The 18,332-nt window shown below is 39.6% G+C and overlaps 2 protein-coding genes across 5 annotated transcripts; both read right to left on the bottom strand.

The window, feature by feature from the left end:
* Window positions 1-231: 231 nt before the first annotated feature.
* LOC144038788 (uncharacterized) lies at window positions 232-7,766 on the bottom strand. Of its 3 annotated transcripts, XM_077551529.1 has the most exons (8): window positions 7,569-7,765; window positions 6,780-6,871; window positions 6,669-6,705; window positions 5,986-6,099; window positions 3,905-4,000; window positions 3,535-3,645; window positions 3,027-3,150; window positions 232-2,575 (listed from the first exon to the last, which is right to left on the bottom strand). In XM_077551529.1, exons 4-8 carry the CDS (start codon window positions 6,028-6,030, stop codon window positions 576-578), a joined length of 2,376 nt encoding a protein of 791 aa, XP_077407655.1. In that variant the 5' UTR covers window positions 6,031-6,099; window positions 6,669-6,705; window positions 6,780-6,871; window positions 7,569-7,765; the 3' UTR covers window positions 232-575. The 3 variants fall into 3 exon arrangements, with proteins under 3 accessions (XP_077407655.1, XP_077407653.1, XP_077407654.1); XM_077551527.1 differs by having other exon boundaries at window positions 6,669-6,871; window positions 7,569-7,766; XM_077551528.1 differs by having other exon boundaries at window positions 5,998-6,099; window positions 6,669-6,871; window positions 7,569-7,766.
* Window positions 7,767-11,169: 3,403 nt separating this feature from the next.
* Window positions 11,170-18,261, bottom strand: LOC144038361 (uncharacterized). Of its 2 annotated transcripts, none has more exons than XM_077550823.1 (7): window positions 18,211-18,261; window positions 17,462-17,664; window positions 17,275-17,361; window positions 16,493-16,591; window positions 16,211-16,321; window positions 16,012-16,135; window positions 11,170-14,194 (listed from the first exon to the last, which is right to left on the bottom strand). In XM_077550823.1, the coding sequence occupies exons 1-7, from the start codon at window positions 18,251-18,253 to the stop codon at window positions 12,432-12,434; spliced, it is 2,430 nt and encodes an 809-aa protein (XP_077406949.1). In that variant the 5' UTR covers window positions 18,254-18,261; the 3' UTR covers window positions 11,170-12,431. The 2 variants fall into 2 exon arrangements, with proteins under 2 accessions (XP_077406949.1, XP_077406950.1); XM_077550824.1 differs by lacking the exon at window positions 18,211-18,261 and adding an exon at window positions 17,773-18,175.
* Between the last annotated feature and the right edge of the window lie 71 nt (window positions 18,262-18,332).

Below are 18,332 nucleotides of genomic sequence, written 5' to 3'. Positions count from 1 at the left end.
ATTCAGCTGCGCTGCAGGAGGGAAACATGGAAAACAGGCTGGATTGTGGCTCTCGAAAACCGAACTTGGCCACCCCTGTTCTAGTGTATGGTGTATTGGATCTATATCGCATTTGGTGAAGTCCGTTTTTTATTATTATTATTATTTTTTAGAAACGACACTAACATGGTGCTTGTGAAGTGCAAATACCTTAGGTGTCTAAGGCCCGTTTATTTCCAAGTCAATAACAAATAGAAATTACTTTCACTTTATTGAAGAAATGAATTTACATGTATTCCCAAAATTCTTTGTTTTAGCATTTGCACAAACTAACTTCAACTTTATGTTGAACTACAGCAAACATTTCTGTAAAAAATACAGTTACATTATGTACGCATTTTACACTTTCATAGGTTCTTTACAGCCCACAAGTGTGGCAGCCACAGAGGAAGCACAAGTTAACCCCTTTCTGTCAAACCTAGTTGTAATCCCCCCACCTCATTTTTGTCTCTGTGCCTCAAATATTCACAACAAACACATTTTAAGCCACAGTCTCTCATAAGTCATGCCTTATTTTTAATCCATGTTTATGTTAGCTATGCATGGACAAGCCTGCGATGTCTTTTCAGGCCATGTAAACTGGAAAACGCTTTGCTACAGTTAGTACAAACGTATGGCCTCTCTCCAGTATGGGTTCGCATGTGTAGCGTGAGAAAACAGGACTGGACAAAACCCTTTTCACAGATGCTACACTTAAACGGCCTTTCCCCCGTATGGTATCTGCGATGGATTTTAAGTTCTGCAGAGGAACGGAAAGACTTGTCGCAGTCGTCACATTTGAACGGCCTTTCGCCCGTATGGATCAGAGTATGCCTCACTAGCGCATCTTTACCAAAGAAACCCTTTCCGCAATGCTCACATGGGAAGCGCATGCCTTTGTGGTGGAAGTTATCGTGTTTGAGGAGGCATCTCCTTGAGGTGAAGCTCTTCCCGCACTGGCCGCAGTCAAACGTCGGTAAAGCTTTATCGCTGAGGAGTTCGCCAGACTGATGCACGCGCTCGACGTGCCTCGTCAGAGTGACGCCGTGTCGGAATTTCTTGCCACACTCCCAGCAAAGGAAGGGATACGCCTTGGTGTGCTTTTTCTGGTGCTCCACCAGGTCTGAGTACGATCGGAATCTTTTGGAGCAGTGGGGGCACCGAAAGGGCTGGTAGCCGGTGTGTTTCCACTCGTGTCGGATGAAACGCTTCAAACTGGCGAATGTGGTCTGGCAGTGGGTGCACGTGAACGGCTCGGTAGGATTATGGACGTCTATGTAGTGCTTATGCAGCGCCTTGAAGACGGGGAAGTTCTCCTCACACTGGTTGCACTGGAACGGCGTGTGTGATTCTTTATGCATGGCCAACGCGTCCGAGTCGCGCACCAGTTTCATGCAAACCTCGCAGTACAGCGGGTTGTGCGTCTGTTTGTGGGAATCCAAGGTTGATTTGTACTTGAAGGCCTTGTCGCATTCGTTGCAGCGGAAACAATGCCGAACGTCTTCGGGCTGATCGGGATCCACCTGTTGCTCGTTGTAACAGATGTTTCGTAAATGGAAGCGAAACGTCTGCTTGCACTTGAACTCCACGCTGCAGTGGGGACAATAGAATGGCCCGTCAAGGATATTTTTCGTGTCTTCTGGGCTTTTCTGTCCCAATTCTTTGGAGGACCTCTTTCCTGAGGTGGGTAAGTAATCTGGGTCGTCTGCGGTGCTGTCTGCGAGCACTGCTTCGTTGCCTGGCTCACAAATGAGGATGGCAGACTTGTTGTCCTCTTCTCCCGCAGTTTCTGAGTTCTCTTTCTGGGCTTCTGTCTCTGTCGGCACACTTTGGCATTTATGCTGCTGTAAGAAGCGGAAGTGCTTGAAATTTCTATGACACGCTGCACAAGAGTAGGTCAACTCTTCGGCGTGTTGAGTCATGTGACGCTCTAAGAATTTGACATGGCTCACCACCTTGCCGCACACATTACACGTTCGATCAGGCAAATCATTCCCTTTGGCTGAGACGAGAGAGCTGTTGCCACTGCCGGTGGCCGGCGTCCTTCCGGATTTCCTCCACTGTGACAGGAGCCGTTTCATCTTGAGGCCGCGATTCTTTCGCACGGGTCTTTTCAGCAAATCAAAATCTGGATCCTGCGCACATGCTGGCATTTGATAATCTTCATCATCAAGACGCTTCTTTTTTCTCCCACGTCTGTTGGGCGTCTTTACTAAGCTGTCAAGCACTGTCACCTTGCCATCCTCTCCTATGATGAGCGTTTCAGATAGGTTATCGTGGTGGTCTTCCATTTCACAATCATCAGCACCTGTACCTTCTTGAGCGGCCTCTGTACCAATGTCTGGCTTTTCTTCCTGATCAATTCCCAGCCACGGTTTTTGCACGTTTTCCTCTGAAAATGCCATTTTGCTGCCAGCCTCGACTTCCATTTCTGTGCAGTCCGTATAAACCACGCTACTCTGGGGATCCGTGCCTGCTTGCTCACTGAGGATTGCATCTCTTTCCGCAGGAGGGAGACACAGAGTGGACAAGATGCCACTATCAACCTCACAAGATTCTAGAAATAAGAAGAGGATACAATTAATATTCATCCTAATTATCCACAATTGTGCTTGTATGCTAACAATAATTTTAACATTTGAAGTATCATTTGCCTAATGCCTGCTTCAAGTTTGAAGTTGTACACTCGCTCACTTGGGCAAACTGATGCTTCAAGCTATTCAATACACTTAGATACAAGTAAAACCCAGAACCAATTACATTAAATAAAAATAAAAAAGAGAGAGAAGTCAAAGTAATTTTGTGTTTTTATGGCAGAGGATCATTAATCTAGCAAACTTGCTAAGGTAAAGCTATGTGGTTTGGTGTAAATACACAACATGTAATTCTTTTTGCCTTTGTTTGACAATAAACTTCAAACTATAAGTGACAATAAATATTAAATCTACATTTTTAAAGTGTTTAGTAAGTGACGAGTGTGTAGTAAAAATGTTCTGCATCATGCTTACCAACATCCTCCAACTGGCTGAGGTCTTTGTGAGCGTCCAACACGGTTTTCAGCTCCTGAGATGCGGTAAAAGACTCCATGCACGCTCTCAGAACTGAAGAGGAATCGCTTAGCAAAGATGCAATCTGACAAAGACAAGCAAAATGGTGTGTGTTTGCATTTTAAATGTGCATATTTTGGAACACAGCACACAGCAGGATTTCACAAACTTGGGAGGTCAGGACCCAAAACGATTTGTATGTATACATATATACATTGTTGACAATTCTGTTGCTGCGACTTTTGTTTTAAAATTAGCAAGCAGGCATACATTTTGTATTTATGTTTGTATTAGTAAAGTGGTGTATTTGTTCTTTATCATTAATTTATGTAAAGTATATGTCTTTGTTATGGCAATACATTATATAATTAAGTTTTGGCCCCAGGAGGAACCAAGTTTTTAATTTGGGTCTTCAGCTAAAAGGTTTGGGGAAGATACAATAATTCTAACTAGATGGGATGTGACCTACCTGCTGGAGAGACTGACTTGGAATAAGCTTTTCAAGCCTGGACAGAAATAACCACATCAATGTCTGGATTGCTTTGTCATATGTGGGACCAAAGTCTTCAGGAAAAACATCCTGCACACAGACAATTCACACTTGCTTCTGAGATTGCCTAGCAAAGCAGACACTCCAGGTACGAGCAATAGTAAAACAAGTGAGAGGGCAGATTCATTTAAAATATCTTGCTACTGGTGAATATCAACAATATGTTTAGATGGCTGATTCATATTTCTTTGATCATTCGTCAAAACCATGGTCAATAAGTACAAAATTAGCTAAATAATTGTCACGTGAAAATACAATTTTGTGCCACTGAGGTGAAAAACAAACTTACTTGAAAGAAATTGTTTCTCTCTTCAGAATTTCTCAACAAATTCCGCACGAGGCTCATAAAATGAGAGTCCGAAATGTCTGGCGTTGCATTCTCAGTCTGTAAAACAAGGGGTCAAAATAGACAAAGGTCAGAGAGAATGGGATTATAAAATCGGTCCAGTTGTTGACAAAACTAATGAGTGTGATATGCACACAGACAAAACATGACCCTCTGAACCCATTTTGGCCAGGAGCACATTACCGTGTTTCTACCACTAGTCAAGCTCCATTTTTTTTTAACCAATTCTCAGTCTCTTAGCCAATGAAATGCATCAGTGACGTGGGCCTCATAGCAGTTCCTGGATTTTTTTTCTTTTTGAGCATTCATGGCTGACGCAGATTCACTAGAGTTATGAAATAAATGACGGTAGCGACAGATGGCACGCTGAGAACTTCCAACCAGTGGAACCAGTAGCCAGTGATATATTGTTAAGACATATGTTTGGAGACAATGAGGATGTCAAAGATTTAGACTGATTTGAAACAGAATGGAGGACAAATTACCATTTGATTCCCCGAGGTTGTTACAACTGCGCACCAGTGATGACAGTAAATATACCCGCACATGCTACACAGTTGCAGTATTTAGTCATATTTTTACTGAAGAACTCTGGGCGCACCTCGGTATTAAACCAATATTTAGGGTAACCCGAGCCAACACACTCCGGCTCGGCTAAAATGTCAGTGGTCTCACTCACGTGACTGCGCAAGAGATGAAAATTTTTATTGGGCTATTTAAGCGGTATGGCTCACACATTGTTTTTTTTGTTTTTTTAAAGCAAACTTCACACAAGGAAATCAAATTAAATATACAATAATTCAAACAAAAAATGTGTGAAAAGTTTATTATTCACACATTATTTTGTTTGTTTTATTGGATTTCTTTGTGTGATTCTAAAGTCACCCAGGAGTTTTAGAGACGTGTTTTGCCAAGCGCTTCAGGCCTTATCGGGTTAAACACTGCCATTGATCCACCGCCTATGTTTCAATGCTATATCCAATGTTTATATGGGCGTCCTCCAATAATTCTGGAACCAGCCATTCATTTTCTGTATCGTGAGCTAGAAACGATCAAAGCTGACCTACGGAATACTTAGTGTGTATCATTTAATACCATCTAATGGTAAACTAATAGAATGCAACAATTTTTTTAAGAATGACACTACAGTGTGTCGAAGAGACAACACTTTGCAAGGCTACCACCAATTATTATTTGAAGTGGGCAGACAGGAGTAACAGGAGAGGCGAATAAGAACTCACTGCAGCGGCTAACTAGAGCAGCTAGAAAGAACTTGATGGAGTAGCTAACAAGAGAAGCTAGCAAAAGCTAGTGAGAACAAAGCAGAGGGAGAAAAGCTGATTACAAAACCTACGATAGTAATAAAAAATACAATTTAAAAAAAGTACAATGTAATAGAACATTTTTTTTCTTTTTTTGCATATTGTCATTCATAGTGGGTTTCTTAAATGAATGAATTACTAGTTCACCTAAAAAACACACATCGTTTCTTTAAAGGTGTATGCAAGGATCTTTTGTCGCTGTGTCTTTCGGGTGGATCAACGATTGGTTCTTGAGCTTGTCAATCAATCTGACATAACTACGTCGTGCGTGCTCGTTCCTAACTGCGCATGTGCACATCGAGTGTTTGTAGCATGTAGCCAGTGAGCTTCGGACTCAGCCATTCATCGATGTAGCTCCACCGATCCTACCACATACTTACAACAACATTTTTTAAATTCTTTATCACAAATGGTATTGTGGTTTAGTCTGGAATGTATCGCCTGTGACAAATGATAGGTTGAACATTAACATTTATTCTTAAAAAGTTGGACACAGGCACAAAATCCGAATTGGGCACTTCTAAAAACAGCTAAGAATAATCAATGTCATTAGAGTTCAATATTTTGATTTCATTAAAATGTGACCTATGTTCTCCACCGTAACTTTTAATACCACAATCTGGATCACAACCAAACAGAACTCATTTGGACCCAAAATATAATAGCAAAATGCTATGGAGATCTATAAACAAAACGATTTACCTTGCTACTCACCTCTACTTTCCACACTGATTGAAGGCTTTGCATACGATCTAGGTGTGGCTGAATGGTCTGGATGTTGGCTGTCTCCTCAGAGCGGCAAAGTTCCAGGATGAGCTACAGTCACGAAGAGAAGATAATAAATATTATGATACTGCATCTCTATTAACATTAAATGTATTTATATAGCCACGATATAATAGCCGTGTGCCCAATAGAATCTTAGCCAATAAGTGAAACATTCTGCATTGACAAAGATGTTCCATGTTGACTAACAATGTCAAAGGTAGGGTTACAAGGCAAACATATTTATAGTACAAGTACTTCTGTGCAGTTCAGCAAAAAAAAGCTACAAATTTTGTTTATTTTTTATATATAGATTTAAGATGGAATGTTCAACAGTGTTTCCCACACCATATTAATACTTGGGTGGTGAATTGGCTACCACCCAAAAAGTTTTCAAGAACATTTATTAAAAATATATATTTTTTAAAAAAGTGTCGCGCCAATATACTGCATGTAACGTTAGTTCGCCGTCACTCATGGATAGTGAGGCTAGAGGAGACATAGTAACAGGACAGACACCCACCTCCCGTCCAACCCGCCTCCAATCCCCATCGCCGGAGTCCACCCACCCAAGTAGATTTAAAATCTGTGGGAAACACTGGTGGAGAAATTTTTCTTACCCGTGCTCTCAGACCCAAAATGAGTTCTGCACGTTGCCTGGTTGAAAGGAGTTGAGGAACAATTTCAGTAACCATAAACACAAACTCCTCAAGCAGTCCATAATCCGATACAGTCTTGTGCTCTATCGTCTGCCAAATGGCTGCAGAGACCAGACGAATTGGCGAAACCAGGAGGTGCAGAGTAGGGAGTGGGAGAGATAGACCTGGACGAGGAGAGAAATGCACTTTTCAATAATGGAATTTTTTCTTTCCACAAAGACATTGACACACTTGAGAAGAAATATGTTCACGTTATGCATAAAAACGCTAAAACACAGAAGTATACATTGTCCTGTGGTTCAAATGTGAAGAAACAAATAATTATTAGTAGGTATTTTATATAGAAGAGAATATTATAAAGTTTTCTACATAGACAACATAAGGAAACCTACATTAAAGTTTACTATCTTTCATCTCAATTGACGCACTAGGAAGAACCCAAACACGCCAGCCGCTCCCGACTACTATAGAGTACAGCCTAGAGCAATTTAATTAAACCAGTCAAATAAAAACAATTCTGCCGAAATGTTCGTTTAACTGTAAATAATAATGTTAAACATATTAATTTGGACGACGTCATGTAATTACTTGGAACCAGCCTACATCGCGTGCTAATTTTAGCATGTGGCTGCTAAAGCGGCGGAAAATCAAATCTACATTTACAAGAATTAGCACATATTTTGGAGCAAACCCTGCCTTAAGTCAACCACGAGTAGCGTAAATAACGAAACAAAATTGTTTCCGCGGCGCAACAAAATAATTTTAGCACCAAACTCGTCTTCAACATGAGTTAGCAATGCTATTCCCGCGCGCCCAACCCGGTGCGGCCTACCTAAACTAATCCGCCCAGTTTTTACTTACCGGCTTGCTTGGAGGAACCTTCATCCATCCTAATATATTACATTACACCACGCCGGGGGAATGTTTATGTTTGGGTCAACACTATACCTCCAAGATGAGTTTTATATAGCAGACATCTTAAAACACCATAGGAAATGGAGCTTTGTGCGTCAACCGCTGCCTTTGCGTTCCGTTCGGAATAACACTCCGGCGGACAACAGTTTGAATTAATAGTTCCGTTTCGTACACACGTTGCCAAATATTTTTGACGATTGTGCAATAATATTGACTGATCTCGATCTCTTACAAATATCTTATATACATAAGATATTATATTATATTTATTTACATAACATATTACATAGCATGCGGTATTGTATATTCTAATGGCCTGCGCACAAGATAATATTTATAAGTAAACAAACACACTTGGGTACGCAACTTTCTATCTGACAGAAAATATTTATAATTTGCTTAGCCTGTCACTGGTGGGTCTATAATGCCATACGGTAGTGTATGTAATCGTCAAGATGCATGTTGAACCTTTTTGTGGCTATATTTATGAAGTAAAGAGTGGAAATGATTATGTAATGATTTTATTGATGCATCGCTGGTTCTAATTAAGCCATTTTCAACACTTTAGATCGGTCACTCATTCACAAAAATGTGGACTGACAAAAAGAATGTTTTTTTAAAATATGAAATTTGAAATTGTGCTTAGAGGGCATATACGCCAGCGATATGTAAAGAAGATGCAAATATTTACATCTAACACAATTTCTCTTCACAAAACACTGTGGTGATTGTGAATAAAGATTAAAATTTTAGAAGCTAAATGAGTTTCTTCCACTTTGTACTCTTTGTGCCAAGGCCTGATTTATCACCTTTAAAGATGCTCAAACTTTTTTTTTAAATAGCTTTTGTTTTGGGTCTGCATGCGGATATGGGTTTTGGTCGCTGTCCAGTAGTGATGGGAAAATGAAGCCTCATGAAGCTTCATGAAGCACTTTTAGTATTTTTATTACTCCTCTAGATGGTGCTCTTGGTTCAAATATAAAGGCTAGTGCAGCTATGGACAAAACCCGGCCCGCGGGCCAAATACGGCCCGTTATGCTTTTCAATCCGGCCCGCCGAACTTATCCAATAAGGCTAGAAAAAAATTCAAAATCATAAATTTAATTTTGTCCCTGCAATGCCCGCGTTTCACCAATAGGTGGCGCCAGGATTTTTATTGTGGGTAATAATATGTTTTGAATGTTGAAATAGTGTGTAAATGCCGCATCTTGCATATTCATTGAGGCAAACGTACTACCTGGATTAGAGCTATTTTATAATTATCATAATAATAATAATACATTTCATTTAAAAACAGCACCTTTCAGAACACCCAAGGTAACTTTACAAAGCATAAAAACACAGCAAAAGTTGAGCTAAAACGATAAAAATGAAGCTATTGGAAAAGCTGTTTTAAATAAGTGGATTTTGCACATTTGAAAAACGCAGTTCTTAGTGCACCCTATAAGTAAATCGGGTTGTACATTTATCTGTGTGTGTTTACTGTGCTATGAGGTCCAAATGCTCCTGGTCCGGCCCATCTGTCAAAATTTCAAACCCATTGTGGCCCGCAAGTCAAAAAGTTTGCCCACCCCTGGGCTAGTGCAATGAAAATGTATTACATGTCCACTGCCTTTTTAAACCAATAGTGCCATCTAGAGGAGTCAAAAAATATCACAAGTGCTTCATGAAGCTTCATTTGCCCATCACTACTGTCCAGTGCAGGGATGAATCTAGTCTAGTGGATACAGGACTGAGGTCCGCAAAAATCTTGAAAATCGAATGCTATTTGCATACTAAATCGCGATTGAAGTAAACTAGAAAATCAAAAAAATATATAATTGTTTGCTTGCTTTCAGTGTGTTTCATGAATTAAATACTGCACAAAGAATTTCAAAGCGGACCTTGCATCGTTCCATTTTTCTGTATGTGAAAATGAAAAAGTTTGGGCACCCGTGATTTAAGACAAAAAAAGGCATTCTAAAAGTGGCAGTGAGTCAATATTTAAGAAGGGAAAACTGGATCTACAGTAGCTGTAAGGCCAACTTTAGTGTCTTTCTATTACTTTGTGGTTGTAACTGTTGCAATCAAAATATTGCTGACGGATTATCAATCATAAATACACCATATGGGCTCAAATATTTAAACTCCTAGCCATTCCACCAGCAAGACGAAATGCGGCGGTATTATTATTTTATTAATTTTTTGCTTTGGATATATAACAGTATTGTAACCTCTGAAAACTCTTCTGCAATATGTTGTGCACAGTCATCATGCAGGACATGCAGTGTAAAGTGTTGTTAAATTGAACTAGAAAAATTCCCGCGGAAATTTTGAATGGGACTGCTGACTCTTGTAAATGAGCTGAACAGTTTAAAATTTAAACGACTGGAATCGGTCAAGAAATGTGGAAGTTAACCATAATCAACATCAACTAAAAGTATCTCACTGTCCCTTTAAGAAAAATGCACTTTTCACGCACACACATTTGACTTGGAGACGTCACGCACCCACATTCCATTGATATTATATGAGAGACGCACACCTCGAACAAAAGCCTCTCACGACTTAACGGTTCAAGATGCAGATTCAAGAAATGGTTTGTTAGAACGGCAAGGGTTTGGGGAACGTGAGCATGATCTCACTTTTTTATTCGGATGAAAAATGACCAAATGAGAGCAGGTTGAAAACTTATGATTTATCCAAAATGAAGAGGAAAAAGGAGGCGAATTTAACATGGAAAAGATAGGCGAGTTAGTCCGACTTCTCCTCGCTTAAAGTGAAAATAAAGGTACTAAATGACACCTTGGCCAAATAAAAGTTAGTTTGTCTGAAAGAAGAGACTTGTCACTACAAAATGTGAGAATTTGATGTCTAGTGAGCAAAGATTGTGGCCATGGTGACGAGTTTAAGTGAAACTTTTGACTTTTGGAAATATATTTTTTTGGTTCCCGCCACTCAAAGCCTAATTGCCCCACAGAGTGTAATAGAAGGCTATTTCACTCACTGTCTTTGAACCCGCACAGGGGAGAGAGCTTTCATTCCTTAAAATAAATTTCGACACTGAGCTAAAGATGGGAAAAATTGCTACAAAATGAGCTAAAATTCATATCGGTCGGATAACGTTTGCGCGCGCAGCGTGTCTTGGAAAAAGGTGCTTGATCTGTAATTTGTCCCCCCTTTTTCCATTCATTTCCTATGGGAGTTTTTTGGGGAATTGCGTCGCCATGGTAACTCGGAATTCCTAGAAAAGTAATGCCGCACGAGTCAGATCGAGCCGCATCGTTTGATACCTCATTTGTCCCGGTGCGATCTACGGTACGGGCCGCATTTTTGCGGAAAAATCTGGGGATTTTCTAGGGTGGAGAGTAATATGTGCTGCTTTCAGCAGTCCCATAATAACATTCAAAGATACAAAAAAGGGCTCCTGCAAAATGGAAATAAAACGAAAACCATGTGTGTGTCTCACATTAGCTATTTTGTTAAGACATCCCTTATATCAAATTTAGAACACAGAGAATTGCTGATGTCATCCCATTTCCTCATCTCAAAGTAGTCAAATGTAATGACAATGGAGCACTTGTTTTTATTGTTTTGCATCATATAAATGAAATCAAATTACAGATTGCCCAACAGGGGAAGCTGTCCTCTCGTGCACCTAATCACATGCATTGCCATGCTCAAAAGACAACTGAGCCACATGGCTTTGAAAAATTCCCAGTGTGGTAGTGTTAATAGTAACTATGGATTCAATACAGGTCACATGTACTACTTTAAGTTTTCCGTATGTAAGGGATTGTACCAGAATCCAAATGAAAGAAAAATATCAGAAAAACAAGTTTTTCATATGGAAGAAGTTAACGGACACAAGAAAGCTTGTGGCAAATCATCTCCACCAGGGGTCACCAACGTGGTGCCCGCTGACATCGGGCAGCCCCTGAAGACCACATGAGTAAGCCTGCGACCTGTTTTAAAAATAGGTCACGGTCGACAGTGTAAGAATTTCATACAATGACCACATTCGACTATGGCCAAAGTGTTGTCAACATCTTAGTTGACATCAATTAGCACCCCCAAAAAAACAATACTGTACAGTTATGTAAAAAACAACAACCAGACAGACAACATAAGTGTGGTTATGAATTAGCTAGTTAGCATAGCATTGTAGCACAAGAAGGGGTGAAGTTACCTCCCACCATACTGTACTGTTCTTCATGCAATATTAACTGTAATTCTGTTAGTGACGCCGATATTTGGTACTTTGACAAAAATCAGTATCGGCCTTTTTCAAAAATCTGATGTCTGATAATAGATCCATATCAAAATAAGTTGACCTCAGGAAACAATTTATTTAGATTTTCAGTTAGCCTACACCCTAGAAACACTTCACATCTTATTTGAAAGTAAAACAAAGATACCTGAAAATTTGACATTTTAGTTATTTTGGGATTTGGGATTTATTTATTGTAAAAAACTATAGGGAGCTATGACATTTACTTGTTTAGGTTTCCATTTATTTTTTAAGACCCTGGGAGCTCCCTGAAGATTTTGTTACAATTTTAAAACATTTGACGATTGTCTATGATAAAAATAAATAAATAAATAAACATTTTGCAAATCTGAAAAAAGTTCAATAAACATATTCTTTAAAGCATTCCAACAAAGAGTTGGAATTTATACTTTTTTTTTTTTTTTTTTATCTGTCTCTATCTGACTAGCAATAATTGGTATCGGTATCAGCCCTGAAAAAAACATATCGGTCTATCTCTACTAGTGATAGACTAGGTAACATCATATTGAAATTTGGGCACGGAAGGATCACAACTCGCCCTATTTTGAAACTGCGTGCACTAGTCTCTTATGTCTATTCAGGGCGTGGCGCTTCACGAAGCCCTTCACGCAAATGTTGCATACAAACGGTTTCTTGCCCGAATGTATCTTCAAATGCTGATTCCGAATCCCGACCGTGACGAAGCCCTTCCCGCAAATATCGCACTTGAACGGCCGCTCGGTCGAGTGGTGCATGAGAAAGTGTTTCTTCTGCTCGGTAGCCGTCAAGAAAGACTTGTTACAATCAGCAGCCGTGCATGTGAAAGGTCTCTCCCCGGTGTGCGTCATCCTGTGTCTGGCGATGGATGACGACGAGAAGGACTTCCCGCAGTCCGGGCACAGGAAGCGGCCGGTGCCTTCGTTGAGGTGCTTGCGCTTATGGTGCTGTAGCAGGGCGCCTTTCTCTTTGAATGATGTCTGGCATTCCGCGCAGAAGTATTTCTTTTCGTTTTTATGCTCGCTGTGGAGGAAACGATGGTGCCGGCGCAGATTGGGCTTCTGGGAGAAGGTTTTCCCACACACTCCGCAGAGGTAGGGTTTCTCCTTGGTGTGAACCCTTTGATGTGAAATCAGATCATAATCTCTTTTAAATCCCATCGCGCAGATATTGCACTTTAACGGCAGATGACCGGCGTCCCTCCATTCGTGTCTGATTAAATACTCAAGCCTGGAGAATGTTTTGGAGCAGCACAAGCACTTAAAGGGCCTGCTAATATTGTGGGAATGTTGATAATGTCTGCGCAAAGGTTTGAAAAGAGTGAAGGTCTCCTCACAGCGAGTACACCGAAACTCGGTGTGGGAGGCCTTATGCCTTTCTAATGTCGCGGCATCTTTTAAGATTTTCCTGCACACGCTGCAGTAGAGTTCATCGTGGGTCTGTTTGTGGGCTTCCAGTGAGCACCGGTACTTGAAAGCCTTCTCGCAGCGCTCGCATTTATAAAGATCGTGGCCCGCCTCAGGGTCCAACTGCTGCTGAGCGTGATCGTAGCATTTTTTCACTAAATGCGTCTTCAGGGATGAGAAGAGTTTAAACCTACTGTTGCAATGTGGGCAGCTATACTGACCGTCTGGGAAGTGGCTTCTCATGTGAGTTTGCAGGGTGGTGCTCACTTGCTCACTGCAGATGAAACACTTGACTTGACGAGACTTTTTTGGCGGGACCTTGTTTTGGCTGCAGAGACGTTTTGTGCTGGGAGCGGCTGATTTGTCTTTTTTTCTGTCAGAAGTGACCTCATTTAAGACATTTGGAAATGAATTGACAGAGGTCACATCTGATATATCCTCACCAGAGTAGCCGGACCATAAACTTGGACTACCGTGAGAGTTCTCATCTGAATAGAAAGACCAGGAAGATTCTTCGCTTCCATTGTCCTCACTGTCAGAATAATCAGGAGGGCTCACATCAGGTGATTCCATTTCACTGGAAACTGATTTGCTCACTGGGAGATCTTTTTCGCCACCAAGTCCTTTTTTCTCTTCCAACAAAATTGTTTTCATCTTTAGTCCTCGGTTCCGACGCGCAGGTCGAGACTGCGAAGTCCCATCAAGTGTTTTCCCTTGAACGCAGTTATCCGTTTTAATTTGACTTTCGACATTTTCTTCATGGTCTGTGATTTCTTCATGAGCTTCATCAAACTCTATCCTGAGTTGATTTCCTGTGGTTGTTTTAGATTCCTTGTGTGCAGGGGTTTTCTGCAAAAAATTATCTTTTACTGAAGCACACTTGAGAGCAGACATTATGTAGGTGCCATCTGAGTAAACATCTGTAAAGAGACAAAATTATGGTATTTAATTATTCAAATAATAGGTCAGCAACTGATATATAAGGTTTCTGCAGGTATCAGCAAATTAAATGTTATGTTTTTTTATGTCATTGTTAATTAGGTGTGTGCCAAAAAATCGATTCTCATTTAGTACGATTCGGAATCGATTTTAAATGTCCCAAAAACGATTTTATTAAAATCATTTTATACTGTCTTCCCTTTGTTTGTGTGTGCCTTTATTGGAAGCGCTGTTCATGTTGTACCAGATTTGGCCAATTAGGGGCAGTGTGGTTCCCTGTGATCTGATACACTGTTAAGTTTAGAGAGTAGAAGGATAAAGTCACAATCAAGTTATTCCAATTTTTTGCAGCGTGAAGACGTTCTTTTGAGTGATAAAAGTGCCGCAAGTAGCGCACTAATTAGCATTAGCGAGTCAGACTGAAGTAGATCATTACGATTCCTTGAACATCAATAAATTGAAGCAAAAATCATTGTCAATCAAATCATTTTGAAGCAAAAATAGTCCGTAATCGAAAATTGATTCTGAATCGAATCGCACGCCCAAAAATCGGAATCGAATCGAACCGTGAGACATTTAAAAATTCAGTTTTTTTGAGTGATAAAAGTGCCGTGAGTAGCGCAGTAATTAGCATTAGCGAGTCAGACTGAAGTAGATCATTATGATTCATTGAACATCAATAAATTGAAGCAAAAGTCATTGTCAATCAAATCATTTCGAAGCAAAAATCGTTTGTAATCGAAAATCGATTCTGAATTGAATCGCACACCCAAAACTCGTTTGTAATCGAATCGAATCGTGAGACATTCAAAAATTCCAACCCCTATTGTTAATGCAACTTTAATACCCACATGGAACTGCATATACACACGTGCACATGCACACACATATAGTGTACATGTGTGTATATAATAGGGCTGTTAGTCGATAACAATTTTTAATCGTAATTAATTGCATGATTTCCATAGTTAACTTGCGATTAATCGCACGTTATAGCTATTCTAAATGTACAATAAAATGTTGTTTTCAAGTTATTCATACTCTTGATAATTAACTTAAAAGAAGTGGACATATATGGTTACCTATACAAAGGTGGTTGTATCTTTGAGTTAACGGATTCAGCAATTTCATAGCAAGTACTTCATTAAGTGATTCGAAGTTAAAAACAGGAGTGTGCAACATTGAGTTGTGTTTGATTTGTGTTGAGATAACTTTCTGCCACTAGATGGCATTAGTGTTTCATGCTCAAAGTTAGAGACAGGAACAGTACATTTTTCTCTTCAAATTCAGAGCAAATTGCATTGTATACATCAATTGTATTTAAATTTTTAACGCCTTTGGACAACATATTTAAAGGTTTTTAATGCCATTTAAGGCCATAATTTTAGCCAAAACCAATTTATTGACTTTTAATGTTTTTTGACGACCCACTGAAACTCTGTGAAAACTACACAAAACGCCTGGTATATTAAGCCTAAAATGTACATTATAGCTCTTTACATTTGAAAAAAATGTAGTGGTTGTAGCAGTTGTGGTCAAACAGGCAGTCCTCCATTTCATTATGTTTTTTTTTTAATGTATGTATAGGCAGGATACTGTATGCCTACACTGTAGTATATATACTGTATATAATTACATTTTATTTCATATATGTAATATTTGTTTCAATTTGAATTTGTTTGTCATTTAATAACATTCTATTTTACAAACATTGTCTCAGAACCCAATGTGTTCGTAAGTTGACGACTACTTGTAATTAAAAAAAAATAATAAATCAAAGTAACTGAAAAAGACTTACCATTGTGTCCTAGTGGGCTTTGGTATTTGTAATACTGAAGCAGAGTTTTAAGTGCGTTACAGTTACGGATGGTATCCAAGCAATCGCCCAGAACAGAGGACACCTCACCACATGTGGAGGCAACCTACAAGAAAGTAAATGTGCTTGTAAATATAACGAGTGTCTTTGTAATCTATTTACATTTTTTTTTTGTATGTACCTGTTGAAAGGTTTGCTCAGGAAGAAAAGCCTCAAGTCTGCACAGAAAAAGCTCCAATAGGGACTTAAGAGCCTTGTCGTATGATGGGCCAAACTCCTTGGGAAAAACCTCCTAAAGGGAAACCAAATGTAACCTTCAGTCTCTAATAATCGGAATTGGGAGTCTCGGAATAAATTAAGAACATGTAAACCAATTTCTGCAGAAATCCAGTTACAATGAACCCCTTTTTTACCCAATCATCTGTATGCCACGTTTCATTCGGTTTTCAGCATTAGCACTTACAGTAAAAAAGTGTCCCCTCTCAGCTGGATTGTCCAGTAAGTGTTTCACAAAATCCACAAAAGTTGAGCATGGACTGACATGGTCATTTGCAACACAAGTCTGCAAAACAATGTAAAATCTCATGAGCATCAGAAATAAAGTGACTCTGTAGACATTTAACATTTTCAATTTATATTTTTACTGTTTTTGAATTTACTTATAAGTATATAGATGCCATATAACTATGTGTGGTTAAATGAATAACACTGTGATAATGATTGTGTGAAATTTATTGGAACTTTTCACTCCCTTCCAGCTCTTGAGATAAGAATGTGTATGTTTTAAAAGTTGTCAAAGTTCTCATGTCATTAGTCATTTGGTCGTAAAAACTGAAGGTCCAAGGTCAAAGCCTGTCTACATCATTTCTCCGAGCTGGTGGGGAGCTGAAGATAAACATATCGGTATATCATATGTCTGCTTATTATAATCACTAATTCTTTGTCAAGTCTGAGAGGCGGCGAGAAACCTTTTTACAAGTATAAAGCGAGTGGGTGTTTCCAGATTCGACACACTGGAGCTTAACATTACTTTTGATGTAAGCTATTTTCCTGTGTCTTAAGAGCTCTTAATAAATCCTTGCAAGGAAAACTTCTTCATGAGATCTCAATTCTGAATTATTTTGAACACGCAAAAGATTACACTTAATAAAGTAATCAAATAATGCCTTCAACTCGCGCAACCATCCCTTTAAGTCATTTCTTGTATATGAATTTCAAATGAGGTGAACACATGTATATGAATACCTTGACAAGGATGTTCATCCTCTGCAGGTGCTGTTCGACATCACTGACATGAGCCTTGCCTTCCAACTGACATAACTCAAGGATCAACTAAAACAAAAACAAGCCAAAAAAAGTGGGATTATATGAAATTAATATTTCATTGGTACATAATGGAAGCTTGCATTCTAATTTGGAGTGACCACCTAACCTGTGCTCTGAGGCCCAGGAGGAGTTGGGTCCGCTGACAGTTGGTGAGCAGCTCTGGCATGGCGTCGGTAACTATGGAAACAAAATCCTCGAGCATCCCATAGTCAGCCACAACTCGTTGCTCGATGATCTGCCAGATCGCTGCAGAGACGAGTTTAACTGGTGACACCAAAAGGCGTAAAGCATTCACTGAAAGTTGCACACCTAAATGAAATATAAGGAAGTTAATTAAACGTTTGCAATTGCATAGGATAACCGTACACCAAATGTATGTAAAGTAACTCTACGTTCACTGTTAAAAATTATATGTACCTGTATTCATTTTTATTTTTCTCGGAGTCTAGACAGTAAATGCCGCCCCTTTCTAACTTTTCGCTTTATTCCACGCGTCCGTTTGAAAACACTCAAAATATTATTACAATGGTACTTTTGAATAAAGTATTTCAAAGCCAAATGTTTGCCGTATTTGAAGTTAGCTGTTGGTCGACGTTCAACCTTGGTCCGACGGTATTTTGTGTCCGACTTTCATTTCCACAGTATACGCATTAGTTCCGCTTCTCAAAAACCCACCACATTTTACGAACGAAGTCATGTCGTTCGTAAACTTTACAAAATTGCTTGCCAATATTATTTTGCATTTGGGCGACTGCATATTATGAGATTTTAAAATTAATTTTCAGAAGATTTTTCACGTGGTCGGAAAACGAAATGACGGGCGGAAGGAAGGTGGTCATGACGTGATCGTCCAACCTGTAGATTTGAAAATGGCACTCTCTAGTGCAGAGGTGGGCATCGAGGGCCGAAGTCCTGCAGGTTTTGCATGTTGCCCTTCTCCAACACAGCTGATATATGATCAGCTCATCAGCAAGCTC

The sequence above is a fragment of the Vanacampus margaritifer genome, chromosome 18 (genome assembly GCF_051991255.1).
Source record: "Vanacampus margaritifer isolate UIUO_Vmar chromosome 18, RoL_Vmar_1.0, whole genome shotgun sequence".
NCBI classification, from domain to species: domain Eukaryota; kingdom Metazoa; phylum Chordata; class Actinopteri; order Syngnathiformes; family Syngnathidae; genus Vanacampus; species Vanacampus margaritifer.
The sequence above is the reverse complement of the archived record's forward strand: the minus strand, read 5'-3'. Positions and strand labels throughout refer to the sequence as shown.

Bases quoted from the DNA above. Each gene is read 5' to 3' on its own strand.
- LOC144038361 (XM_077550823.1), bottom strand. From the start codon at position 18,253: ATGCCCACCTCTGCACTAGAGAGTGCCATTTTCAAATCTACAG. The intron at 16,322-16,492 runs GTAAGTGCTAAT...GTTTCCCTTTAG, and splicing joins AGAGGGGACACTTTTTTACT to GAGGTTTTTCCCAAGGAGTT. The intron at 16,136-16,210 runs GTACATACAAAA...ACTTTCTTGTAG, and splicing joins CTGAGCAAACCTTTCAACAG to GTTGCCTCCACATGTGGTGA.
- LOC144038788 (XM_077551527.1), bottom strand. From the start codon at position 7,596: ATGGATGAAGGTTCCTCCAAGCAAGCCG. The intron at 6,872-7,568 runs GTAAGTAAAAAC...CTCCTCGTCCAG, and splicing joins AGGTTCCTCCAAGCAAGCCG to GTCTATCTCTCCCACTCCCT. The intron at 2,576-3,026 runs GTAAGCATGATG...TCTTATTTCTAG, and splicing joins CAGCCAGTTGGAGGATGTTG to AATCTTGTGAGGTTGATAGT.